Genomic DNA, 27,774 nt, shown 5'->3' with positions numbered 1-27,774 from the left:
TGGCCTTGTTGGTCATCCCGCCACCAGCCTTTCCTGCAACTTTCTACTGCAACAGCAAAAAAGAAACCCTTGGCAACAGGTTTCTTACCCAAGCTCTCTCCTTCTCTTTAAAGGAAGCAAAGAGCCTTATGCTCAATGCATCAGCCTCTCCGCCAAAGAAGAAAATGGATCCCCAAAGACCCTGCCGTTTTCAGCCAAGGTAGATCCGACTCCCCCTCGCCTGTCCACCATATGTGGGCCATCCTCTCTGCTTCTGCTCAAGGGAAGCCCTCTTCATCAAACTCCAGGGGATGCACATAGCCAAGCCCAAGCTGTCTTCCAGGACTGAGAAGCTAACAGACCCGCTCCCTCCATGCTCCCAAGAACTGCCTCTTTCAAGGATGAACTGCCCAGGGGAACGTACCAAGAACAGTCGTCTCAAAAGGAAACAGGAGAGGCAGGTTCATTGAAGGTCAAAAAAGGGTAACTAGCAGCCCTCTTTCAGGAGCTGTTAGGTAACACTGCCCTATTCTGAACCCGGTCAAGTCCAGTATTTAAAACATTCTGCTGCTCATCCAAACAGAATGGTCATGATTGGCATCAGGGCTTTTGGTCAGCATCGAATCTTGGAAACAATTGGTGCTTCTCTGATCTGATCAAATGTGGATCAATAGTGACAGCTCTGAACCAGTCTCCACTTTCCGAGGTGAGGCTTGAAGTTCCCTTCTAGCAGTCCACTCAAGCCTGCCTTGCTTTCCTGTCTGCTTGCAACAGGCTCTTAATAGGACCAAACGGAGAGTCAAAGCACTCGATAACTCTTGTTTCTGCTTTAAGTCTCTCCCTGTCTCGCTCTCTCGGATGATGACAACTTCCAATTGGTTTACAAGAACTTTTAAATTTGTGTAGTAAGCGTTTAATGGAGACCAAAAAATGTATCAATGTTTATATTAAAACTGCACTTTTTTTGGGAAAAGAAGGCATTGGGAGTTATTCTTGACAGCACACCACCAAGGGCCTTCCTCCTATTATGGTATACTATAGTAGGCAGGATGGGAGCAGATCTGTCACTGTAACTGCGGAGATTAGTTTGAGCTGTTGGAGTTTAAGTTAGACTGTGTAAAATCAAACGTGCTCTTCTGATAGGCTCTTTGGGGAAGCTCAGGTGGAACAGCATGGAAAATCTTACTTTTTCTGTACAACGACCCATAAAAGAAGAGTCAGCTAGTATGACCTGTTGCTGTTCTTGGAACTTCATAATAAACAAGTAGGAGCAGAAGGAGAAAGAAACGGAGGCATTTTCCTGCCTGCCTTCTGAAGATGAGACATAAACGCTACAGACTTGCCATTCTGTACAATTACAATTTATTTTTTTTCAAAAGCAGCAGTAGCCCACTTAACAAACCTGAGCATAACTAGTTATGACTGTACAGAGTAAAGATTATTTTAACCTTAAAAGCAGGAGAAAGGTAAGATTTTAAATAGAAAAAAAGAAGGAAATGCAAAGAAAGTTGATTAAATTAATCGAATCCCTTTCAAATGGTAATCAATTTCTACTCCCTTTTCTTTTAATTGGTACTCGGTTGTCAACACATTTTTTTTTTAATTGAAAGGAGGCACCGGAATGAAGTAGGTGGGAGGGGAACCGAGCACATATAAGACAAAGTCTTTCAAACCTGATTTATAAAGAATGGAAAAGTGAATGAGTGTAGTCAGAATTCCTGACATTCTTCACCTGACAGATCTGATTTAAGCCAGGAATGGGACAGTGACTTATATCAGAAGCTCGTTATTTTGAGAAATAAGCCAAGGACTAGATTCAGATGCAATGCTCAACAAAACATAGACTGGAGGCTAAAGACGTTTGGCTTTTTCTGCCAAAGGGAGTAACCAGAAACAAACAGGAGTATGTCAAATGCATCCATGCTCTTGCTCATTCTGGACAAGCTAGAACGCAAATGAATTCTGCCCTAAATTTGACACATGGTTGTCCCCAAACGCCTCCTTTTGGGGGGGAGGAATGCACACATAAAAAATAAAAATAAAGAATTCTCTCCACACAAATGCTGTGTTTGGGGGGGGGGGGAAATAATAAAGTCAGCTTAATCAGCCCAGTGGAAACTTCACAGCGGGGAAAAGAGGGAGTTCTCCACTTCAGGTGTCAACTTCGGGTGGAATGCGGGAAGAGGAACACCAAAGTCTGGGGGAAAGAAGAAGAAAAAAAAGGAAAAAAATATCAGTTTAAACTACAAAGAATCAAAATGGAGGGGGAAATTCCGAGTCGCAAACGGGGGAGTATTTCTTTCAGGATTAAGGTAGAACCGTTGGGTTAAAATGTCAGGTAACAGCCCCTTCTCCCCACCCCTCACGCATTTAAAATAAGTTTAGTCATTTTAAAGGTCTCGGGAAAGCCTTTTACAAAATGGAAGCCATTAAAATAGAAATTATTACATATATACTTGGGACATCTGATACATCTGCATGCCAAAACTGAGCGGGGAGCCCAGTATTATTTTAAGGCTTTTTAAACTCCTTCCTATATCAGTAGATCAAACTGAGGAACTGTTGCATTAATGAAGGAAATACAATATAAGACTTGGAATTAGGCCTTCCATAACCAAAAGGAAACAGAGAAATCTCAGATGCTTTTTTTTTTCTCTTTCCAAAACTTCATGACCAAGATTCCCCATGACTGTTAGCACTCACCCATTTCCCCATCCAAGCGACTGGTTGGAGAGGGATTTTTGCGGTGGTCTTCAGTATGCTGGGTCATCTCCTCCCGAGAGGCTGTGGAATAGGGGCACTGTAAGCAGTTATAACGACCTCGGGTGTGTTCCCATACAATGCGGCTGTTGGAGGAGTGTCCTGCAATGGAAAGAAGAAGCTGAACATCCAGTCAACTGGTCAGTGTCCTGATTCCCAAACCATTGCGGATCTAATGACTCTTGTGAAAAGATAACTAAAGGAACTCTCTGATGGCTTAGGTGAATTTTGCATGTGTTATCTTTTGAGATATTGTAAAGAACAACGGGTAGAGTATAAAGAGGAAAACAAAGGCCTCTTCAAAGAAGAAAACTCAGAAAATTACAGATCCTGATAGCTGGGAAGATTCTAGAGCAGATCATAAACGATCTGGAAGAACTTTTGAAACAACGTAGAGACTGTTAGACCAACATGGATGTGTGAAAAATAATTTTCTTTAGTAAATTATGGGAATATTGGGGATGTAATAGAGCTTGATTTCAGTGCTGTATTTGACAGAATATTTCATTATATTCTAAACTGGGTAACTGAGGACTGGATCAGCGTGACAATTAAATGGAATACATAGTGGGCTTCTAAAATTATTCAACAATTGTTTCTACTCAGATGAGAAGATATAAAAGGAAATGCTACCATGTCCAGTCCTACACACGAATTCCTCTGTGTTAAATTCATGACTTAAATATGGTCTCGGGTAGCTATGACTTAATAGTGGCATCTCTTGCACAGCCCCCCCCCCCCCCCACACACACACACTCCTGTAACATAGTAAAATTATTGTGGAACTCCGAAAGGGGTTGACACCAGCCTTATGCAGAGTAAAAATGGCACATGATAGCTGCTCACCTTGGCTTTTCTTCCACACAGCATTGGAAACAGGGAGGCCTTGGCCTGCTGGCAAGAAAGGCCTGAGGCGATTCTGCACTGCAGCTTGAGGTAAAGCATAGGACGTGGGGTGCATATAGGGCAAGAAGGGCCCTGAAACCGAAGGGTGAGGTGGCCCAGAGAATTTTGCCAGGGAGGGTGGCCCAAACAGGGATTGGTCCAGCAGAGGATATGTAGGAGACGTTGGCAATGGCCCCGATTCTAAGGGGCCAGGAAGTCCAGCTGGAAGCAAGTCGGTGGCCAGAGGGGTGTCCATTGGGCCAGGGAGAAGAGCTTCTTTCTTGAAGTGCTGTATGACGCTCTGGAGTTTTGGAAGCTCCTCCAGCAATTTCCCTGGTGGCTCTTTTTCCAAGGCAGAGCTAGGTGGAAAGATGGGTTTCTCTGAAGCCAGGGCTGGGGAAGTGGCGGTGGTGGCAGTGGTGGGGTTGGCATCAGAACAGCTGTGCAAGTGCTTGAAGAGGGAGCGATGCGTTCGGAAACGTGACATGCAGTTCTCACACCTGGAGGGAATGAAAACACAACAGATTAAACAAAGCATTCACTGAGCTTCCAACAGGCTTATCAAATGTGACATTCTCATTCCCTGCGGAGCGCCAGGCCCATGTTTGCTTACTGAAGAAGATGAGACATCCAGAAAACAAGGACTCTCAAATTTTGGCAGATTTTGGTGGGAATTGGTGAATCACTTTATTTCTATCCCACCTTTATAATTTTTACTAACCACTCAAGGCTGTGAATATGTTTCCATCATACTTTCCTCCTCCTATTTTCCGCACAACAACTCTATGAGGTGGGTTGGGCTAAGACAGTGGTAGTCAACCTGGTCCCTACCGCCCACTAGTGGGCGTTTCAGCTTTCATGGTGGGCGGTAGGGATTTGCTGTAACTCTGCTTTATAAATTTTATAAAGTAAAGTTACTTCCCTACTTTATAAATCACCATTACTGTGGAACCGGTGGGCGGTTAGAAAATTTTACTACTAACAGATACACAAAAGTGGACGGTAGGTATAAAAAGGTTGACTACCCTTGGGCTAAGAGAAAGCGACTGGCCCAAAGTCACCCAGATGGCTTTCATGGCTAAGGTGGGACTTGAACTCCCCGCCTGCTTTCTAGCTAGTACCTGAACTAACAGTCCAAACTGGATCTCAGAAACAGCGCTGTCCTGGGCATAAGTGAAAACGGGAAGGGGGTTTGAAAAATTGTGGACGTAAGTGAGAGGAGGAAAGGGATCTGAAAAGATCTTTTCACTGAAGACATAATAGTCTCATAAACCTAAAGTAGCTCTTATACACACTATCCTAGGCTATGAATCATCACTAAATCTGTTAATATTACTTTGAGGCCTATTGGAAACAAAGAACAACACACCTGAAATAATTGGTAAATTTGTTCAAATTCACTGAAGGGCTTAGGTATGCTTCAGCTAGTTCCAGGCTATTAGCCAATTATAGGCTGGATTTGCACAACTTCCTCAACCAGGATGCAAACCCATTTACTACTGCTTGTAAACTAAATGTTTGGTGCATTGTGTGATACCAGCTTATAAGCACAGAATCTACAGCCGGTACAAAGGAAGTGGACCAGGCAGTGATAGATGTATCTCAATACATTCAAACACTCCTCTATGAGGGAGATGGGTCAGATGTTTGGACTCTCCTTTAGTGGGGTATTTAAACAGGTGCAGGATGGCAATCTGACAGGGGTGACACTGGGCAGGGGATGGCCTAGGTTCTCAACTCTGGCAACTTTTAAGATGTGTGGATTTCAGCTCCTAGAATTCCCCCGCCTAGGTGCTCTCCAAGATAATTTCTACTCCTTATTTTCTATGTGGACTGGAGTGGCACAATGGGTGGCCTACAGATAAGAGCTCTTGTCTCACAATCAGAAGCCTGTGAGTTTGATCCTAAGTAGTGGCAGATATTTCGCTCTCTGGGCACAATGAACTCCCTGTAGGCATCAGGAAGGGCATCCAGCCAGCCAGCCTCTCCCCCTTCAACCTGCTGCAAGGAATTTCAGGGGTCATTAAAAGAAAAAAGAAATCTTTCTGGACTCCATGGTACTTATATTCTGCTTTAGACGTCATCTGGCCTAATTCCTTCTTTTCCCCTTTAAGGCAAGTTCCTCTTTGCCCAATCACTTTGGGAGTCTCTAACCTGCAAATATTCATGGGAGGATGTTTGCTTTGATTGACAAACAGAAAGCCAGGGTGGGCAGAATGGGGACTGGCCTTCATGCCTTATTGAAGGGGACTATTTGGGGAGGGTGATCTATGCTGGTTGCAAGGGAAAAAAATAGCTTTCAGTTCAACGTTTTTCAACCACTGAATTTTCAGGATATGTGGACAGCATGCTGGTCAGGGAATTTTGGGAGTTGAAGTCCACAACACTTTAAAGTTGCAGAGATTACAAAAACATATTGACTGGAGTTCCCAAGTAGACTTGCTCTCTATTACACTCTTCTTTTGAATCCCCCTCAGAGTCGCATAGATGTTTATCCTAATAGTCATCCTATAATGCAGATTAAGCCGACAGTGAACTGTCCCAGATTCAGTTGCCAAGTTTCATATTTCACTGGGGATTCAAAGACATGAGAAAGAGAAGAGCTAATTGGAGAGAGACCTATTTAATTTTGACCTGGTTTTCATTAGCTCACTTCGCTCCATCCCTTTCCAGAGAATGTGTTGAAAGAAATATGCATGTTTAACGACAATCAAACGAAGGAGGGTCTTACTTGAAGTAGCGGTTGGGCTTGTAATGCACCTTCATGTGACTCATCAGGTCCTGCATGTTGGGGAACGATTCCAAGCAAGCCGGAGTGGAACAGCGGAATGTCTTTCCTAAGAGAAAGCCAGCAGTTCAGTACCTCTGTAGCTTTATTCATTGATTTATTAAATGTTCCAACAGAAGAGAGTTCTCTGTAGTTGTAGCTCAGGCTGAATTATAGAATCCTTGGCGTTTTCTGAACTAGGTTGTTTGCTTGCAGACGTTTCATTATCCAGCTGGGTAAAATCATCAGTACAAGGGAGTGTGGGGTTTGCTCCCTATTTAGGCAAACTAAATTTTCCCTGCAAGGCAAATCTAACACTCCCCCGCATTGATGATGTTACCTGGTTGGTAATGAACCATCTGCAAGCAAAAAAAACAAGCTCAGAAAGCACCAAAGACTCCACATTTATTACATGTTTTTAACCATATGATTCCGAACAGCTCTGGGCAATTTACAAAATGTAAAAGAAAGACCCCTTTAAAACAAGAAAACAATATAAATCCCCCCAAAAAGCAAAGATGGTTTCCACATGGAAACAAAGAAGAAGAAAAGAGAGCTTCAATCATGCCTGCAAAGGCCTGGGTTTTAATTAGAGGAGACCTATTTCTTCCACTCTAGTCAGCCTTTTGAGGGAGCCTAGACAAGAATCACCAGCCACAAACACCAACACTTCCCTTTACGATAAAGTTACAGTAACAAAATCTTGCAAGTCTAAAAGTACCTCTCTCCTTCCTTACTTTTAGTCTCTCAAAAACTAGGGAGGATCCCTTCTGAGACACTTTCTCAGTCAATCAGATCAGAGCTGGAAGGGACCTTGGAGGTCTTTTAGTCCAACCCCCTGCTCAAGCAGGAGACCCTATACAATTTGAGACAAGTGACTGTCCAGTCTCTTCTTAAAGACCTCGTCATGAAGCACCCACAACTTCTGAACGCAAAGCCGTTACACTAGTTAATTGTCCTCACTGTTAGGAAGTTTCTCCTTAATTGCTTCTCTCTTTGATTACTTTCCATCCATTGTTTGTTTGTTTTTTTGTCTTACCTTCCGGTGCTTTGGAAAATAGGATGATCCCCTCTTCTCTGTGGTAGCCCCTCAAATATCACCCCTTTTGTGAACTCACACTTCACTCATTAGACCCTTGTCTAGACTGGTGCTCTTCTTCCAACCTCCCGGTGTTATTTTCCCATGCCATTAACGGGTCTCAATTTCTTGTCCAGACTTTAGTTTGCGGAAGGAGAATTTCAAACAGCTTATAAATATGATGATCCAGCAGATGGCAGCACCTGACTGACGTGGGCTGACTTTCAACAGTAAACAGGATGAGGCTTAATTACCGTAATTCCTAAATAGAAGGCCATCAGGAAATCTCAGAAAAAAGTTTTGCCACAAGGGCAACAAGGACATTGACATAAGGTCACCAGAAGCAGAGTTCAACTTGAGGATGGCTATTTTTAAAAACATGGTGGATTTGTCCATTGAAGTAATTCCTCGTGCACCTTTATAAAGAAATGTGCTATGGAACATTTTATCATAAGATGAAGGATGGACTGTCTTTCAGGTAGAATTGGAGAGCAGATATGACCTTATGAACCGTGCTGATTACATCAATCCTCTATTCAATCACAGCATTATTGGGTGTCGGGGGATATGCAATAGAATAGACTCTTGAACGTCCCCAAGAAGTATCTGACTGGCTACTTTTGAAAACAGAATACCTGTGATGCTGCACTTTTTAATATATGCCCTTTGTAAAACCACACACAAACTATAGCTATCATTAAGAAGTTGTGTAAAGATGCTTCAGCGGCCATGTTTATACAAAGAGTTTTACTCGGAAGCAAAGCAAAGACTTTGGCATGCAGACATCTGAGTTCTAAACACTTTCAGTTACAAAAATCACAGTTAACAGGGTTAGGAAATGTGCAACAGCATGGAGGGAAAACTGCCGGTCAAAGGAGCTGATGAAATTCTACACATCGCACGTTTAGGGGGTACAAGTGAAGCAGACAAATCCCACACACCCTTTGCCTTCCTCCACAGCAGCCGTCTTCCCTCCTTTGCTGGGAAGGACAGTGAAGGAGGATACTTTCATTTTCTCCGCAAGAGAAAAACCAGTGTTTCTTCTCCTTTTCTTCCCAGCAAAAGTTGAACTCTCTGCTGATGCTCAAGGACCATGCTAAAAAAAAAAATACTATATTTTTCGGAGTATAAGACGCACCGGAGTATAAGACGCACCAAGGGTTTGAAGAGGCATTTTTTTAAAAGAACTAGGTAGGTAGATAGAGGGATAGAGAGAGAGAAATAGAGATAGAGAAATACAGTAGGTAGGTAGGAAGAGAGAGAGTGTGTAGGTAGGTAGGTAGAGGGAGGGAGAGGGAGGGAGAGAAAGAGAGAGAAAGAGAGAGAAAGAGAGAGAGAGAAATACAGTAGATAGGTAGGTGTTTCTGCTGGCACAGCACTTGATCAATGTAATTCTCCACAATCAGTTAAAGAGCTTTCCAAAGGGGGAGGGAGTTTTTGCACTCTGCAAACCTCCCAAAAACGGCCCATTTTTCATCAAAAAAAATTGCACCAATAGTCTTATGGATGCTTATAGAGTGCTCCTGGGGTGGGGGGGGTGGGGGCAAAAAAGGCTATGCACAGCCATTTTGGTGAAGGGGCAGGGCTTTGGGAAGCAAAAAGCACTGTATTCGGTGTAGAAGACGCACCCAGATTTTCAGCCTCTTTTTAGAGGAAAAAAGTTGCGTCTTATACTCCGAAAAATACAGTATACAGCAAGAACCTCTGAACCTGGCTTAGTTACACACAAACAGACTGAATGAATGAAAGGGCAACTCTTTAGGCTCCTGTCCTTAAAAATTCAAGAACAAAGGAGGAAGAACAAGTTTTCATGGTTCCCTCTACTCTCCCTCTTCTCCTGTACTACCCACCCGACAGATAAGTTTGAAAAGGCAGCCTTACCCTCAAGGGACTCCGTGGGCCGAGAGTGGACCTGCATGTGGTGAAGAAGCTCCTTCATGCTGTGGCAGGCCAGGCGGCAGCCGTCCCCTGAACACTGGTACCGTTTCCCTGGAATAGGGAGAAAGAACAGAAGCAGGAATGCTTTCCTTTTAAATGAACTCTGTAGGAGCCTCCACCATGCCTGCTGATTAAGGGAGCCACGGATGGAGTTGAGGTGATCCTGTTTCTACTGGTACTGTGTTTTCCCGAAAATAAGACAAAATATGGCTTGGGCCTTATTATCAGGGGAGGCCTTATTGTTTTGGGGTTGCCAGGCGGCTGCTCTCTTCCGAGCGGGCTTCCAAAGCGCCGGGCACAGCCTCAGGAGCAAACGGTTGTGTTGCACTGTCGCAGCAGCGCAATACAACAGCCATGAAGCGACCATGCTCATGAGAAGCCACCCGGCAAACCCCCTTCATTCACTGCGTTATGGGCCAGCTGCCGGCAGAGCATACAACCATAGAGCATACACCCAGAACAGCCACTGCTGGAAGACTCAGTTTGGAAGCTGCCGAAAAAGCTATGTTGGGATGGCAGCGGCGGCAGTGCCCTGGCTCTGCAGGGAGAGCTGGGCCTGGGCATTGTGAGGCGCGTGAGCGAGAGCGGAACAGCCGCTCGCGCAACCCCCCTCTCTAGCCGTGCAGAGCGCCTTTCACTAGCCTTTCGAAGGCGCCAAGCCGTGGGAGCCGGGCGGCAGCGAACAGGCACTCACACGGCTTGGCGATACCCCTAGGTCAGTGAATGGCGCTGGGCCCGGCTGGAAAGGGGGTTTGTTCCCAGCTCTTTGGGAGCCCGCTCGGAAGAGAGCAGCCACCCGGCAACCCCCCTCTTCAGCTGAGCACAGCACTGCTCACCAACCTAGCGGTATCCCGAAGGTGCTAAGCAACGCAATCACCTTTGCCTCTCCCCCCTCCCCCGGTTCCCACGGCTTCGCACCTTCAGGATACTGCTAGGTTGGTGAATGGCGCTCTGCCTGGACGGAGGTGGGGGGTTGTCCAAGGGGCTTATTTATGGGGGAGGGCTTATATTTTTGCCCACCAGAAAAATGTGGCATGGCCTTATTATGAGGACATGTCGTATTTTCGGGGAAACACGGTATCACGGATGCAAACTGGCCTGAGAGTCCAGACAGCAATTTTCCCAACCTCAACTTTCCCCTTCTTTAAGATATGAACAAAAGTGGCTTCTCTTCAAGTTAAAAAAATGTGAAATATTTTGCAAATTAGCTTGCCTGGCATTCTTAAAACACCAACCCAGGATTTGAAAGTATAGCTTATCATTTGCTTCTGGGTCCAATTTAAGGTGTCGCCATTAAAGCCCTACATGGACTGGAGTCAACAGGTTATTTGAACGACTGTCTTTTCCCAGCTATGTGTACCTGACCCACCAGAGCAGAGAGGCAGAGTATGTTATGGGTCCCCTCCATCTGGTGGGACCCAGGAAGAGCCTTCTCTGTGACAGCTCACTCTCTGTGGAACATCATCTCTGTGGAAGAAGACTGCCTCCCCACACCCCGCACTTCCACACTCTTTCAAAAGGTCCTGAAGACATTATTTTACGAAAGGACCTGGAGACCACAGGGTAATATAGAGCCCCCCCCCCCACAAGTGGTTGGTTTAATTGGGGTGGAGTTCTATTTCCTAAGCCGCCCAGAGTCACTATGAGTAAGTGGGGCAGCCGTATAAATTTTCTAAATAAAACAGATGATTGACAGATGATAGGCAGACAGGCTGCTATAAAGATAAGCAGGGCTTATTGGTGAGAAAAACTGCCAGATATGATGTACACAAATCCTCCAGCAGGGCTGCAAGGAAGCAAAATAGGACCTCACTTCCTGAGAACTTTTCAACATACACAGGAGAAGAAAACATGTTAAGTAAGGAAACAATTAAGTAAGGGCAGTGACTAAGATGCTGAGCTTGTCGATCAGAAAGGTCGGCAGTTCAGCGATTCGAATCCCTAGTGCTGGTAATAGAGTGAGCTCTTGTTACTTGTCCCAGCTTCTGCCAACCTAGCAGTTTGAAAGCACATAAAAATGCAAGTAGAAAAATAGGGACCATCTTTGGTGGGAAGGTAACAGCATTCCGTGCGCCTTTGGTGATTAGTCATGCTGGCCACATGACCATGGAGACGTCTTTGGACAGAGCTGGCTCTTTGGCTTTGAAACGAGATGAGCACTGCCCCCTAGAGTTGGCAATGACTAGCACATATGTGCGAGGGGAACCTTTACCTTAAGGAAACAATTTCACAACCAAACAAAGGCAGTCCCCTCTGGAGGCTGCCATTCGTGTCGTCAGGAGCCAAGAATCCTTCTCACCCTTTCAATGTCTCCCTACCAAAACAAGAGAGAGTGAAAATGACCGTAACAGAAGCGCAGCCACAAACGTACCTGTGGTAGGTCTGCGCTTTGGGAGCTGCAGATCCTGGTTTCGAATACTGCTACCCGCACTCCACGCTGGCTGTGTCTGGCTGCCCAAAAGCCCTGGATTGTTAGAACCTGGGGATGAAGAAAAGCAAAATAGAATAAGAGGAGGGCATTTTAAGCAAGGGGGTTGCAGCATCTTAAAAACTAGCCAGGTTTTACAAACCGCAATCGCCAGCTAAGGCTTTGAACCCACCATATTCTCTTATAGTAGCAGCTCAGTTCAGCCCTTTGTCTCTTTCCTTCCCTCTCCAACCGGTATTTACCCTCCGATGAAGACGCGGGAGATCTCACCGACGGCACTTCCTCCTTCTCAGCCAAGCTGTGGATGTGAGGGGGTGAATCTCTGAGCACATGGTTGGGCAGGGGAAGAGCAGTTAGGGCAGGCAGCGTTGAGGGTGGCTTCTCCTAGCAAGCGAGGAGGAGATGAAAACCTGTCAGCAAAGAACGTTACAGAAAAGCTCTGGTCTTTCAGCCTCGGGTTCCCCACTGGAAGAAGAAAATTTGAGAACACGTTGCTAAAGAACCCGGTTGTGGCTTGCATGGCCAAATCTCTGGTTTGTGCACTGATCTCTCACTGCAACTACCTCAACTTCCTTTGGTTCTCCTCTTCCACCCTTCCATTCTGATGGCAAAGTCATGCCTCTTGTAAAACGTTTGAAGAACGGCTGCAGGATTTGGGTTTGGCTGGTCTAAAGAAAAGAAGAATTAGGGGCGACATGATAACAGTATTCCAGTATTTGAGGGGCTGCTACAAAGAAGGGGGGGGGGAATGTCAAATTATTCTATAAAGTACTAGAAGGCAAGACAGGAAACAATGGTTGGAAACCAACCATAGAGAGAAGCAACCTGGAATTAAGGAGGAACTTCTAACAGTGAGGACAATTAATCAGTGGAATAGCTTGCCTCCTGAAATCGTGGGTTCTCCATCAGTGGAGGCTTTTAAGAAGAGACTAGACTGTCACTTATCTGACATAGTATAGATTCTCCTGCTTGAGCAGGGGGCTGGACTAGAAGACCTCCAAGGTCGCTTCCAGCTCTGCTCTATTCTATTCTACTCTACCCCTCTTTTTCTCTCCAATCCTTCCGTACTGAGACAAGCCATGTCCTATAACCTTTGTTCCTCTGGCTGCACCACCCACACTGTCACAACTAACTCTACTTCCAGAGATATTATCTCTTGCTGGTTCCCAGAATACAGGTGGTCCTCACCTAACGACCAACTACTTGGCCAACCATTCAAAGTTATGACAGACCCGAAAACAATACTTATGACCCAGACTTGGAAGTTCCAACATCTGCCCCTCCTCCTGGTCATGTGACTGCATTTTGGGCATTCAGCAATCAGCCTGCATTTAGGCTGTAGTGGGACCTGTAGTGTCCCAGAGTCATGTGACCATGATTTATGACATTCCCTCTCCGAAACAAGCACTTAATTCCAGTTTCCAGCAAAAAACACCCACTGCCAAAAAAGGTGCTAACATCAGGCACAGTCATGTGACAACCTGCTTAATGACTTGTGTGACATGACCACAATTACGGGCTCAATTATGGTTGTAAGTCAAAGACTGCCTGCATTTGCAAATATCTCCTAGAATATGTCTGTGAGGCTGCCTTTGTCCTGCGAAATCATTCCTCTGAATTTATCTTTTATTTTTATTATGTTAATTTAATAGCTGTTTGAGTGCAAAAGAAAGAGAGAATGGGCAGGAATGAGCAAAAAGAGATTTATGACTGTAAATTATGCAGCTCTACTGTATAAGCAAAAACATGTTTTATTCAAGGCTTTTGGCTCCTGCACTCTAAAAGAACTCGGCTGACAGCTGAACCTTGACATCGACAATGAAACAAGTCGGCTTCTTCCTAATTTACCATTCTTTTTCAACTTTCCTTCCTCTCTTGATCTCCCAAATCAAATGTTAGGTGGTTACGATCCTGAGGAAAAGCACTTGGATAATAAATAACACAAATTTATGCCATGTATATTATATAAATAGATTTACAAATGTTAATATTAATACCCACCCAATTAACTTGATAGGTACAAGATCCTTTGGGACTATTGTTGTCACTTCAAAGTTACTGAGTATTTTTCAGAGCTAAGGCTATAAAACACACACACACACACACACACACACACCTCTTAAGAAGAAATTGGAAATATATCCATAATCTCCTCTCTAGACCCAAGTCCCTTGTCTAGCATTGCTTCTCCAGATGCTTTACAGAAGCTCAGAAACAGAAGGGGGAAAAAGGGCTATAGCTTCAAGCAAAAATAGCGTCCATTTACATTTGTAAAATTATTTTACAATCCACAGCAAGGCACATCTAAATATGTGCAGCGTGGTTTGTAAAGTTTGTTATACCAAAGGTTAAGACAGGAGGAGGAGCTTTGTAAGATCTTCTGCAGACTACAGAAAAAACCAAAATGTTTTAAATCCGTTCTAATAGTAAAATAAATAAATATTGCAGCAGAGTGTCCCTTGTTTGGGCCTTTCATTAATTGGTAAGGTTTCGATTAGATCACAAATCTCAGAGCAAAGTCTAATCTACAAGGAAGAAGGCAGATGGCTGGATGTTTGGGGGGGTGGGTGTTATAAATTAAAATGCTCACAAGAGCAAAGCAGAGTATCCATCAATTGACTGGCTGGCTGCAAGGAAAGGGAGGGAAAGACAATGCGCTATTCATTTGGGTACCATTTCTATGCTCGCCTTCCAATAAATACATGACTGTAAGCAGACAGGTGGGAAAAGGGTGACTGACATACAGGCTTTCTGAATTCATTGATGGAAGGAAGGAAATGGAAGGTCCTAACAAGGCCTCCCTAATTCAAGTGCATTCACCAATATTCTATTTTGCGTTTTCCTGAGTGGATGCTGCCTCTGCATTACATTCTCGGGATCTTCTGGTATTGGCTACTATTGGGTTAAGGCCTCTTCTTGTTGTGTTTGGAGTATGTTCCTTTGGACTGATTTCTTCCAGATTTACATTCCATCCCCTTGACTCATAACCTACTTGGGGGTGATGGACACCATCCCTATGCGGGGATAGAGGAAAGCCAAACCATCCAGTTTTGAGGAACACCATGAACTGGGACTGACTACTATAACTCTTTCTCACAGGCAGTACCCACCGTCAGGGCAAAAGAGTGAGGCTTCCCTGCCTTGCTTCTGAAAATCTTCATCCAAAACAGTATCAAGATATGGGCTCCTGAGCTTGAAGCTCTTTTCTACCTGCTTGCCAAAAGTCCATGAAGCCTACTTCCTTCCTTGCCTTTGGTCTATATAGCAGGGGTGGGCAATTAATTTTCCCAAGGGGAGACTTGAATTGTTGTGGAAAGCCGAACCAATAGGCTTGTGAAGGTGTGTAAGCGTGCAAGTACATACCTAAACTGGGGGGGGGGGGGGGAGGAAGCAGCTGCCTTCAAAATAAAAGCAGTGTAGTTGTATTGCGTGCATAGTGTACACCTATTTACATTTGATTTCTAATTTCAAATTACCTCACGTGGGCCGGACAAGGATATTGTGGCCGAGGGGCTGTAAAAGAGCCTTCCCTATTCTTTAAAACAAAGTGTATCCTGCAAACTGCAAATTGTACCCCACATAAAATATTGAAGACTGCAATCAAAATTAGAAAATCTAATTTCAAGAAAGAAATTAGAAAAGAAATCCAGTTTGAGGTAGTAATTAAGGCAGGGGTGTCAAACTCGATTTCATTGAGGGGCACATCAGAGCTGTATTTGACCGGGGGGGGGGGGGTTGGGGGGGCATGGCCAGCATGACTTCACTCATGTCGGAGGGGAGGGTGACCCAAGTGCTCTGCCAGCAAAAATGGGCTCCTAGCCCACCTTTTCAGCCATGATGACCTCCCGCAGCCTTCTGCCAGCGAAAATGGAGCTTGGGAGCACCACTACCCTGAGCTCCGTTTTCGCAAGCAGAGAGCTGCAGGAGGCTGTCATGGCTAAAAACGGAGCCTGGAATAGCTGTGTGCAGCCCTCCCAAGCTCCATTTTTGTTGGCAGAGGCACCGCAGGCCGGTCCTTTGCTGTCTCCCCGTGAGCCAGGTTTACGCACCCCATGGGGTGGATGCGGCTCACAAGCCTTGAGTGATGCCCTGAGTTAAGGCATCAGTCTAGATTAGAACTTGAGTGACTATGGGTTCTAATCCCAGTTAAGGCACAAAGCTGGTTTAGTGATCCTGGGCCAATCATTTTCTCTCAGCCCTAGGAAAGAAGCAGTCTTTCTGCCAAAATCTTGCCAAAAATGCAGTACTTATCCAGACTATCAAGAATTAAGACTGACTGGAAGGCATGAATCAATTCAAGAAAACTCTAAATGAGGTATTCTCTGATCTACTGTATGTTAGCTATAGGGAGAAACGAAGAAGGGGAGAATAAACTTGCTTTTAACAACGGCTAATCCTAACCACATCAAGTAAGCTTCTGAAGGCATGGAAACAAGTAATGAAGGAGTTCAGAAAGAAAAAAACAAATCCTAATGCCATCCATCATTATTATTTTACAGTGGTACCTGGCTACTCATAGTTAATTGGTTCCAAGAGGCGGGATGAGTATCAAAAACGATGATGCTTCCCACAAGGAATAATGTAGTGAGTCACCAGTTCTAGCTGATATGTTGAGTACCAGACAAACTTTTTGCGTCAAAGTGCACCGAGTACCAAATTCAAGCAGTTTCAAAGCAGTTGAGTACCAAGGCACCACTGAATTTAGACTTTGTGCTTCACTGGGGTTTATAATTCAGTTTTGAAAATGTTGCACATTGCCCAGAATCCTTTGGGACTAGGTGGGTTACAAATGCTGTTTACAATGAATAAGAATTTAAATAATTCATCTAAGGCGCAGGCAGGGAGACAAGCAAATAGCAACACAGGATTCTTTCATATTGTGTGCCTGGGTTATTCCCCTTCATCTCTCTCTGTGCTTCCTCTTTTTGGGAGCCATGTAAACAAAGCAAAGCCCAACAGCAAAACACAGCACCTTCCCTCTCTCCCCATATCTTTAACAAAACTAGGACTAGAATTACCTCTGATCCTTAACCCGTAGATGGTTAGATTAACAAAAGGCAATATTGTAAGGTTACAACAGCAGAAGAAAACACAGCAAAGGTTAGATTTTATTCCTTGCTTACTTCCTTCAGTCATTCTGTTCTTCATGCTTTTTTAATTTTTATTTATTTATTTGGTGTTTTCAAGTTAACATTGTCTACTAGCAACTGGCTGGACTAGTTTCCTTGGCAAGGTTTTTCAGAAGTGCTTTACCATTGCTCTCTTTCTAGGGTTGAAAGAGGGCGACTGGCCCAGGTCATTCCACCCCACCCCAATGCTCTATGCCTTCAGGCACAACTCAGAGTTTCCCAATGTCTAGTCTGATGCCTCAACCATTGGACCAACCTGGATCTGTAGTTTCAGCTAGATAAAGGTTTCCCCAAAAATAGGAAATTTTAGTTGCATTGAAATTAAAACACCAATCTGCTCCTAGTTGTAAACTGCTCCTAATCTTGCAATACATTAAAATGAACAAATCAAAACTTAAGGACTTTCCTCTCTTTCCCATTCTTTTAAAATTTATTATCTATAACAGTTCTTTTCTTGACAAGACACTGAAAAAGTCATCTTTAAAAAAAGATTAAACATACAGATCACTTCTTGTAGTCAGTGGTATAGTAGAAACTTTGTCAGATTAATATCTATTTCCCTGTTATTACATCGGCATGTCTGAGTATAGAAAATAAGGTGAAGACCATATTTAATGCTACATCCACAGAATAGTTCAGTTTGAGTTTAAATATAAACAACATAAGCAAAATGGTTCTACCACAAAACTGCGGACGACAAAATCGCGGTTGACAAAAGCGCGTATGTGACATCATCACAGCGCGACGAAAAAGATTGAAAAAGATCGAAAAATGTAAAAATAAAGCTAAAACCTTCCCCTAACCCCCCCAAACCTAACCCTAAACCTAACCCTAAACCTAACCCTTAACCTAACCCTAAACCTAACCCTAAACCTAACCCTTAACGTAATGAAAAACCTAACGCTAACCCTTAACCTAACGCTAAACGTAACGCTAACGCTAACGCTCTAACCCTAACCCTAACCCTTAACCTAACCCTAACCCTAACCCTTACCTTTATGTGAATCGGCTTGCTGTAATTTAATTTTTATTTCAATTTTTCGATCTTTTTCGTCGCGTTGTGATGACGTCACACACGCGATTTCGTCGACCGCGCTTTTGTGGAACGCGCTTTTGACGGGTCACGAAGCAAAATGGCCATTTAGTGCTTAAAAATACTTGACAACATAATAATCTGGTTATGTAAGTTAATATTTAAAGTCCCCTCCCTCCAAAAAGCATAATCTCTATTTAGTTCCAAATTATTAGAATAAAACAGCTATTTCACCCTGGCACTTTGCTTTGCAATTCCTCCAGCAGGCAATGGCATTTTCCAGGTCAGCAATAAAGCAATTGAACATGTTCTCTTATTGGAATCTGCATAATGCTGTTTTGGTACTGGGCTGCATTATTATATGACACAACTCTGCATCTGGAGCAGTAGGGTTGGTAAAAGCATGTGTTTGTCTGTGTAAATATATACCACACCTCTCTGGGTGTGAATATAGGAACTAAAAAAAGATTTCCTGCCAAGTTGCCTGAACTCTCCAATTAAGCTTTAAGTTAAGTAGGTTAGATTTCATCAACCTGATGCCAACCAAATACATTGGACTTCAACTCCCATAAGCTTTAATGCAGTATGGCCAATGATGCAGAGTATAATGGGATTAATCAATACAGATGGAGGACACCCCATTGGACAAGGTTGCACATATTTATCCATAGTGATTGTCCAAGGAATTTTACATCATAAAACTCAAGCTAGGGTCAATAAAATGTCAAAAAACAAAACAAACCCAGCATCAGTAAGGGAAGAAAAAATGGCTCAGCAAATGATGACCAGAACTTTACAATTAGCAAAAGCGAATTAAAATTTCTATTGGCCTCTGGAGTCAAAGGAGCAGCACTCAAAGCCAGGCCAACTCTTCCACGGAAAGGAATGGAAGAAACACTGTGGCTAGTCGTTTATTCCCATCATTCAAATCAGTTCCAGCCACAAAGCTGTCTGCAAGCTGTTTCCTGAATTATTCAACTTGGAAAAGATTAAAGGGGGAAAAAACCCTCTTAACATCTTCCTGTTAACTCCTTATACCACAGACAAAGCTTTGCAAATTGTGATGAGTGTACCCCTATTGTCTCAACAGATTTCCCAAGATAAAAATTAAACGGAGCACAAATACAAATTTTTCACCAGCATGCAAAAACATTTTTTTAAAAAAAGCAAGCTGACCACCACCTTGTGAGATAAGAGGGCACATTCAGACACCAGCCGTGTTAAAAAAGGACAACTAATGTTGAATTTAGTCTCTAATAATTCAATGTTTCCTAACCTTGGTCCCTTTCAGATGGGTGGACTTCAACTCTTGGAAGAGTTTTCAGGCTGGGGAACTCTGGGAGTTGAAGTCCACCCATCTGAAAGGGACCAAGGTTAGGAAACATTGCTCTAATCTGGGCTATCCACACAAATGTAAATATCCTCCAACTGTTGCATCTGACTTCAGGGGAAGATCTCTCTTCTCTTCCGCCCTACCCCAGCGCGGCGAAACCTCCGAAGCCTTTTCTAGCCCAGCAATGTGCACCGAATCGGACCGAAAGAAGAAACAAGCCTGTTTCCGAAGCCGCCGCCGCGACCCTCTCCTCTTCCGGGCCTTTCAGGCAAATTTCCCCACGCAACAACTGCAAAAACCCCTGCCATACGATCGGGGCGAAATATGGGAAGCGTAGCTTGAATTTCAAATAAACAAACCAACCAAAATACACACACAAACACACACACACTTACACACAACCACAATGAAATGGGAGTTATGCTAGACCCAAGGAGGGACCTGGAGGGAGAGAGAGAAACCCTAAAAGACTACGGTCTTTTAAAAAGAATCACAAAACACGCACACGCACACAGACACACACACACCCCTTCGGCTTTGCCAAGAGCCCACCTACCATTTCTCCAGGGGGGAAGGGAGAGCTGTGCCGGGGTCTCGCTCAGACGTGGCTGCTTTTCCGAAAGAAGGATTAGATCTTGGAAGGGGGGAGGGGTTCAAAAGAAATCCTGGGGTCGGGGAAGGGGAGGGGGGGAGAGATCCGCCGCGACTCCAGCAGCATCAAAGGCGGAAAGAGGGTTACACTGTAGCCATTTTAACGCGGTCGCAGCTGTCGCGAGATCGGAAGTGCGGGGGGGGGAGAGAGAAAGGGGGGGAAGGGAGGGACGGGTTTTTTTTTCAAAGGGGAGGGAGCCGGCGTTAGAGGCTCCCCCTCCCCAGCGGTGCGAGAGGGGGGAGGGGGGAGAGAGTGTGGAGGATGAGAGTGACAGAGAGAAAGAGAGAGACACACAGAGAGTGTGACAGAGAAAGAGACAGAGTGGAGAGAGAGAGAGAAAGAGAGAAGGGAAGAGAAGGGGGAGAGAGAGGGACAGGGAGAGAGCAAAAGAGATAGAGGGGAAGAGAGATAAGAGAGACAGAGGGGGGAGAGACACAGAGAAAGAGACAGAGGGGAAAGAGAGAGGGGGGAGAGAAAGTGACAGAGGGAGAGAGAGGGACAGGGAGAGAGCAAAAGAGAGAGAAGGGAAGAGAGAGAGAGAGAGACTCAGAGGGGGGGAAGGACACAGAGAGAGTGACAGAGAAACGGGAGAGTGTGGGAGAAGAGAGAGACAGAGAGAGGGGAAGAGAGACAGAGGGGGGAAGAGAGACAATGCAGAAAGAGAGAGGGGAGAGAAAGAGGGAGGGACAGAGGGGAAGAAAGAAGGCCAAGGAGAGAGAGAAGAGACAGGGAGAGAGGGGGAGAGAAGGGGGGAGAGGGACAGAGAGACAGAGGGAGAGGGCAAAGGGACAGGGAGAGGGGGAAAGAGGGTAAAGGGGGAAAGAGTGACAGAGTGAGAGAGAGGGACACAGGGGGGAGAGAGGGAGGTACGGGAGAGGGAGAGAGACAGAGGTGAAGAGAGAAAGAGTGACAAGAGAGAGAGGGAGAGAGGCAGGGACGAAGGAGAGATAGAGCAACAGAGTGATAGAGACAGAAAAAAAGAGACAGAAGGGAGACAGAGAGGGGGAAAGAGAGAGAGAGACAGAGAGACAGGCGGTGGGGGGGGAGTGTCACCAGAAGCGGAGTTTTTAAGAATGAAGCTTCTTGAAACCTCCCTTGGCATGTCCTAAATATGCTTTGCTCAAACTTGGCAAAATAGATAAAATCCACACAGCCTATGACCACGCTCACAATCTCAGAAGCAGCCACACAAGAAAGGCATGTAAGAATCCATGTACTTCCACAGTGGGGAATGGAGATAGGATAGATATCCCAAAAGTTCTTTTTTTCCAAGAGGCAACGGATGGGGAATGGAAGGATTTATATTCCTTGCAGACAGCTGTCATTTGCATTCTTTTAGAGTGCAACATCCTGCAGAAAGCACAGCGCCACAACACAATCTTTTCAGCAGTTCCCAGAAGCTCCACACCCATTTGCATTGGGGGTGACCCTGAGGACACAGATAAACCTCCAAGTGGCTTTCTAAAAGAATCCAAATGTCCAGCTGTCTGCAAGGAATATAAACCATTCCCCACCATCCAGTCGGAGCTGAATAAGTTTCTTGGATGAGAAGCAAAATGTCTTCAAGGATAAAAACAAGGAAATCTTGTTGCCTCTTGAAAAAGCACCTTTGGAATTTAATCACTGAAACAACTTTTAAAGTTTATTTGTATACATACACAGTTATGTCTACAGTAAAGGAAAGTTACAGTGTTTTTTTTAAATTCAGTTCAGTTCCATCTGTAAGACTCTGCTTTATTTAAAACAAATGTGCCCACGATAATAGATATGGATATGTGTCAACCATTCCTTCTACTAGTAAATATCAGGAGGGGCATTAAAAAAACACCCACATGAAAACAAGAAGTGGGCAGTCGGACAGATAGCAGCACAGTCTCCTACATTCAACAAAAATATTTTTAAAAATAGGAATCATACAGACCCTCTACTGCCCTTCCTCCTGCCATGCTCTGTCAAATATTAGCACTGTATGTATGAGGGGGCCTGGAAAAATCAGGAAAGTGAAATCTGCAATGGCTGGAATGGCATGGCCTGTCAGGGCATAGCTGTTTAAACCCACATCTAAATCAGAACCATTCACACTGCAACAATATAAGGCTTATTTGCATATAGGTAAAACCTTCAAACTTGATTTTAATATAACTGCATAATGCACATGCTTATCATGTACCTATACAAAGAATAACGACCTTTCTTGTCTGAACTATAAACTGCTAATATATTCAAACCTACATACCCACCCACAAGAACCCAAGGCCGTATCCAAGCAGCTGCAGATATAAAAACAACCGCTTCATCAATTCATATATTTTGCAGAGGAAGCAAGAGAAAGGAATATATTTAAGGTTCGAACAAAGGAGCTTCGAATAGCAGATTGTATAGCTGTGCTTCTCAGCTGCGCTTTGATCACACATATCCCACAAATGGAAGTCTTTCTAAAAATTAGAATATGAACTTGCTGAATCAGCTGCAACAAAAGGTGAGATTTCACCCCTCCTCCTCCTCCTCCCCCCTCCCATTATTTCAGCTCTCTAATGCCATGAAGAACAAAAGAAAGTCCCCTGAGACAAAGGCAGGGAATGGCCAAAGGCTTGATATATGCCCGTGACAGGTGAAATGAAGAGCAGGGAATGGCACTTTCTCTCTCCTTTGGCATTAGCCCATTCATTTTTCACACCAGCTGTGGAGGATAGTAAATCTCCCCCAAAGCTCAAGGATGCAGGTGAAAGGACCTTCCCCAGCACCGGCAGAGGGGCTTTTTATGGCATGTTTGCTTCCCTGAGGCCTGCTGGATAAGCTACCTTTGGTTTGGTTCACAACACATCAAATAAATCACAGCTAGGTTTACCTAACACGCTAGATTGTAAGCTATGAGTTCTTTAAAGGGCTGAATTCACAAGCCTGGCCAAGCAAGCCGCACTGTTGGCTTGAACAGGCTGCGCATGTAAACCCAGTCATGGTTTTCAAAAGCTTTTTCTTGGATGGGGATCATTATGGCCCAGCCTCAACTAGAGGTAGTCCTCGACTTACAACAGTTCATTTAGTGACTGTTCACAGTCACTAATGGCACAGTGGCAAAGAAAATAGTGACTTATGACCATTTTTCACACTTATGACCATTGCAACATCCCCATGGCCACATGATCAGAATTCAGATGCTTGGCAACTGGCTCATATTTATGACGGTTGCAGTGTCCCGGGGTCATGCGATCAGCTTTTGCAACCTCCTGACAAGCAAAGTCAATGTGGAATCCAGATTCACTTAACAACCCTATTACTAATTTAACAACTGCAGCGATTCACTTAACAACTGTGGCAAGAAAATTCATAAAATGGGGCAAAATTCACTTAACGAATGTTTTCACCTAGCAACATAAATTTGGGGCTCAATTGTGGTTGAAACTTGAGGACTACCTGTATTTCTTTGTGAGTTTGATCAACTGGATTCCCTGTTGGATGGTGATTGGTCCCCAAGCCCACAAATAAAAGTTCTGTGCCCCCACAGAAAACAAATTGGGTTATAAGAAGGACTCTTGAAGATGAAAATAAGTATATTCCACTAATGATGCCAACCTCAGGTCACATGTCAACTCCTTTTGTTTTCCTTTAAGATAACTGAGTTAGAAATAAAAGTCAATACAGATAGACCTTGACAAATGAGTCCAACATGTCTGTTGTTAAGTAAGACATTTGTTAAGTGCATTTCCCCCCATTTTACAACTTTTCTTGCCACAATTACTAAGTGAATCATTGCAGTTGGTAAGTTAGTAACCCAGTTGTTAAGTGAATCTGGCTTCCCCATAGACTTTGCTCATCAGAAGGTTGCAAAATGGGATCACATGACCCCAGGATGCAGCAACGGTCATAAATATGGACCAGTTGCCAAACATCTGAAAAGGTGGTAACTGTAAAAAAAGATCATAAGCCACATTTTTCAGTGCCGCTGTAACTTTGAATGGTCACTAAACAAACTGTTATAAGTCGAGGACATATATATATGCCTTTTAGCATATGTAGGGATTACCGTATTTTTCGGAGTATAAGACACACCAGAGTATAAGACATACCAGAGTATAAGACGCACCTTAGTTTTGGGGGAGGAAAATAGGAGAAAAAAATTCTGCCTACCAGGTAATCTGGCTAGCATCCTTAGTATGGTCAGCTTCACCACATACGTTTGCTGGTTTTGAGCATGTGCACACACGCTTTTGATCCCTTGGTTGGGGATAAAAAACAGCTTCTAAAGCCCAGCTCATTGTCGGAGGAAGCAACAATGAGGGCAAAGCAAGGAAGTTTGCTTCACTTGTTAGCACCTCATTAGGACTGGAAATTTTTTTTGAAAAAGCTACATTCAGAGTATAAAACGCACCCAAATTTTCAGTCTCTTTTAGGGTGGGAGTGAGTCTTACACTCCGAAAAATACGGGATTTATTGCCTGCCTTTTCTCAAGGTGGTATGTATGGTTTCTATCTTTTACATCACAGCAGCTACCCTAAGGGGTAAATTGGGTTTAAAGGTTGTGTGACTGCCACTCAACAAACTCCATGAAATAAAGTGGGAACATGAAGTCAGGTTTTGCAACTCCCGGTCCAACATTCTACCCCATCATACTCTTTCCTGCAATTTGGACAACCATATCTCAAGTTTAGAGAGACTTTTGTACTTTTTGAAGAATTTATTGATCAGAACAGCATATACATGTAATAAATAAAAATACATGTATGTCCAGAACAGCACTTTTTAAAGCAGCTGGTTACATTAGTTATAGAAAGTAAACTACTCCCAAATAAGTAAACTACTTATTTACTCCCAAAAGCAGTAAAAAGTAGTTTACTGCCAAAAAAATAAACTATTACCAAATAAGAAGAGATTGTTCAACCATTTGTCTGAAATGGTAACGTGTTTCCTGCCTGAGCAGGGGGTTGGACTAGATCTCCATGGTCCCTTCCAACTTTGTTATTCTATTATTCTGTAAGTAGATAAGCCATTCCCCACATGCCAATTTCTCAAATAATGAGCCTCATAACCTAAGCAGAGAGACCCAGGAGGATGCATTGAATTCACTGCAATTTATATAAGCCAGTATAAGTCCATAGCTAGATTTCCTTTCCTTTCCACTAGGAAATCCCCAAGCTATAGAATAGAGTGGAAAGCTGGGGGGGGGGGGGGGGGGGAATATTTAATATTGTTGCCCAAAACTATACGGATGTCTGCATTTACTAATAGGAAACGAGTTCAACTTCAATGATGTTTACCTTTTTAAAAGACAAAAATGTTCATTTCTCTCTGATATCTCTTACCATCTGAACATAAAATGCAAACCTAATTAAAATTGTAAAGTGCTGAAGTACAGTGACTAGATTATCTTCTTTAAAACTCCATCCTTTTATTTGGTGAACCAAATAATATTTTGGGCAGAAGTAGCTCTGGAATGTGGTAGGTCAAAATTCAGTACTGCAGTAAAAGTAAACCACATTATTAAACACCTGAAAATTCACTAAACCGGTGACAGAGTTATTACATTTCTTATGTCATTTTGTTTAACATTAAACATCATATATGAGGTTTCCTCTCTGATTCCCCCATTTAAATCTCCTCTTTGCTAAGTGGATGAATGAATGAACTTGCAAGTGGCCTTCAGATGCTATTCTCTCTCAGCCAGGATATTTTTTAAAAGTCTAAAAAGAAGACTATGATGATTGAGATAGAAGCCCTTAGAACATCTGAAATGGAGCCAAAGGTATTAATGTGATTTCAACCACTGACCAGTGAAGGATTCATCGAAACACAGCTTTTAAAATCAAACCAAGATTTATTCAGCTACAGAAAATTAACCAAGGAACACAAAACAGTGGCAAATGGAGGAAAATGTTTTCCCACTTATAGAATCTCACTCAAAAGTGTATTAACAATTGGAACCAGCTTCATTCTGTATATATTACCAAGAAGCTGACCCCTTACCAACATCCCACTTTGAGTCACCAAATATTATTTAGGAACAAAACTGCTTTTTCTTCTTCACATTTTTTTCTGCTAGTGCAAAGTCTGCTTTTTTGCAGATCAACCAAGTGTTGATCCATTAGTTGCAACAGGAATTAACCAACTACCTTGTCACTCAGCCTAACATTATAGGCTGAAAGAGCACAACTAGTCTCAAATCACTCAGCAGTTTTTCATGCCTAAATTGGGACTAGAACTCATAGTCTCCCAGTTTCAAGCCAGGTGCCTTAACCACTAGAACAACAAAACTTTGTTGGCTTTCCAACAAATTGCATCTGGCATCTTAAATTGAAAATCCTACCCACTCTTCTGAAGATATTTTTAAAAAGCAACTAATAGGAGGAAGAGATTATACCCAAAGATGTCATAAATTCATTAAAATGGTTCTATGAAGGCTCATTCTGGCAGATTTGAGTCAGAGAAAAGGGGGGGAGCAGAGGGAAAAATAGATACGACGGTACTCCTAATCAAAATATGTTTCTCTCAGTTACTTCTCTATTTCAACCCAAAAATTTATTTTTGGTATCTTTCCAATAAGCTGCAAAACTGTAGACGTTCTTCAACCATTCCAGTAGAAAATGATTATGAGCTGCTTGCAAAGTCAGTGGCTTACAAAGTCAGTGGTTTTTAGTAAAAGTCAGTTTTGACTCCTACATGGCCTCTAGATAAGTCCTTGAAGTTTTCTTGGCAACATCTCCAGAAGTGGTTTGCCAGTTCCTTCTTCCTAGAGCTGAATGGGAATGATTGGCCCAAGAGTTGGCTTTGTGCCCAAGGCAAAACAAGAACAGTCTCCTGGTTTCTAGCCTAAGTCCTTAATTGCTACACCAACTGGCCTGTTTTTGATAAAGGGTGATTTTATCAATGGCATTTGAATTTATCAGTATTAAGGAGAAGGGCACACAATCTCCACCTCTACCAAAGAGGAAAACTTAACTGTTCTAGTCTCCACCAAAACAGAGAGGTCTGCAAACAACTAGTTTCAACTAAAGTAACAGGGACGAGAGAACCCCTAGTGGTTACAAAGGTATGGGATATACGTAGTTCAACTACATAATCCTCAGCTTTAAATCATATTTAGTCCACTGGGCCTTAAGATTGTTATCTAAAATGTCAACTGATCTTACACTTTTCACTGAGGAAGAGCTGTATGAAATTCTTCAGCTATTTCCATGAAGTGTGCAGGATCTTCAGTTATTGCAACAAAAAGAATAGGAATTCTAGCTCTCATATCCACAAACAGCTATCAAAAGTTGGAAGCAGTTGCTAATCAGAAAGATATCACTATTAAGGCATCCTGTCTAAGAATCAGCATTCCGAGGAATACATTTTGCATGAGACAGCCAAATTCTGCCAGTACTATCTCTTATTAAAAGGGAAAAACAGGTCTTGAAACTTCAGTCACCCTAGTTTTGTAGAATCAAATGCTTCCTTTTAATTTAAACTGGTGATGATGATGGTGGTGTTGCTAGGGATAGCAAATATATATTATAAAATTAAAATACTTCTCCATTCCTACCCCCTTTAAAGTATATTGTTCCCAAAATGCAACTCAATACGACACAGTACACTTGTACAGTTAAGAAAATAGAGAAAATTTGGGATGTTTGCCATAGCTCAAGATTCTATGGAAACAAGCCTTGGGCACTAGAAAAGGCCTTACCTGTGTTTTGTCCTTGGGACAAGGCACCAATACTTTGTGGACAAATACCAGATCCCAAAAGACTTTTCTCCATATCAGCTTGTAGGTAGCAGTAGTAAATGCGCTTGGGTAAAGAGTGGGGCTTTCAGGGAA

General features: G+C 43.3%; 2 protein-coding genes across 11 annotated transcripts in view; one reads left to right on the top strand and one right to left on the bottom strand.

Annotated features, from left to right (window-relative positions):
- MYO9B (myosin IXB) overlaps positions 1-1,657 on the top strand; it is an 80,040-nt gene extending 78,383 nt beyond the window's left edge. For 8 of the 10 annotated variants that reach the window (XM_032238523.1, XM_032238556.1, XM_032238564.1 and 5 more), the window contains one exon: positions 114-1,657. In XM_032238523.1, the coding sequence (XP_032094414.1) occupies positions 114-328 (215 nt within the window). In that variant the 3' untranslated portion in view covers positions 329-1,657. The remainder of the gene's footprint in view (positions 1-113) is intronic. The other 2 variants (XM_032238547.1, XM_032238570.1) reach the window with 1 other exon arrangement.
- LOC116523460 (zinc finger protein 414-like) lies at positions 1,325-27,774 on the bottom strand (the record flags this gene model as incomplete). The annotated part of the gene is made up of 8 exons (XM_032238580.1): positions 1,325-2,176; positions 2,683-2,841; positions 3,586-4,124; positions 6,356-6,461; positions 9,351-9,458; positions 11,779-11,886; positions 12,078-12,219; positions 27,643-27,774. Coding segments are annotated over 8 exons (1,371 nt in total), but the record flags the coding sequence as incomplete, so codon positions are not given.

The sequence above is a fragment of the Thamnophis elegans genome, chromosome 1, assembly GCF_009769535.1.
Source record: "Thamnophis elegans isolate rThaEle1 chromosome 1, rThaEle1.pri, whole genome shotgun sequence".
NCBI classification, from domain to species: Eukaryota; Metazoa; Chordata; class Lepidosauria; order Squamata; family Colubridae; genus Thamnophis; species Thamnophis elegans.
The sequence above is the reverse complement of the archived record's forward strand: the minus strand, read 5'-3'. Positions and strand labels throughout refer to the sequence as shown.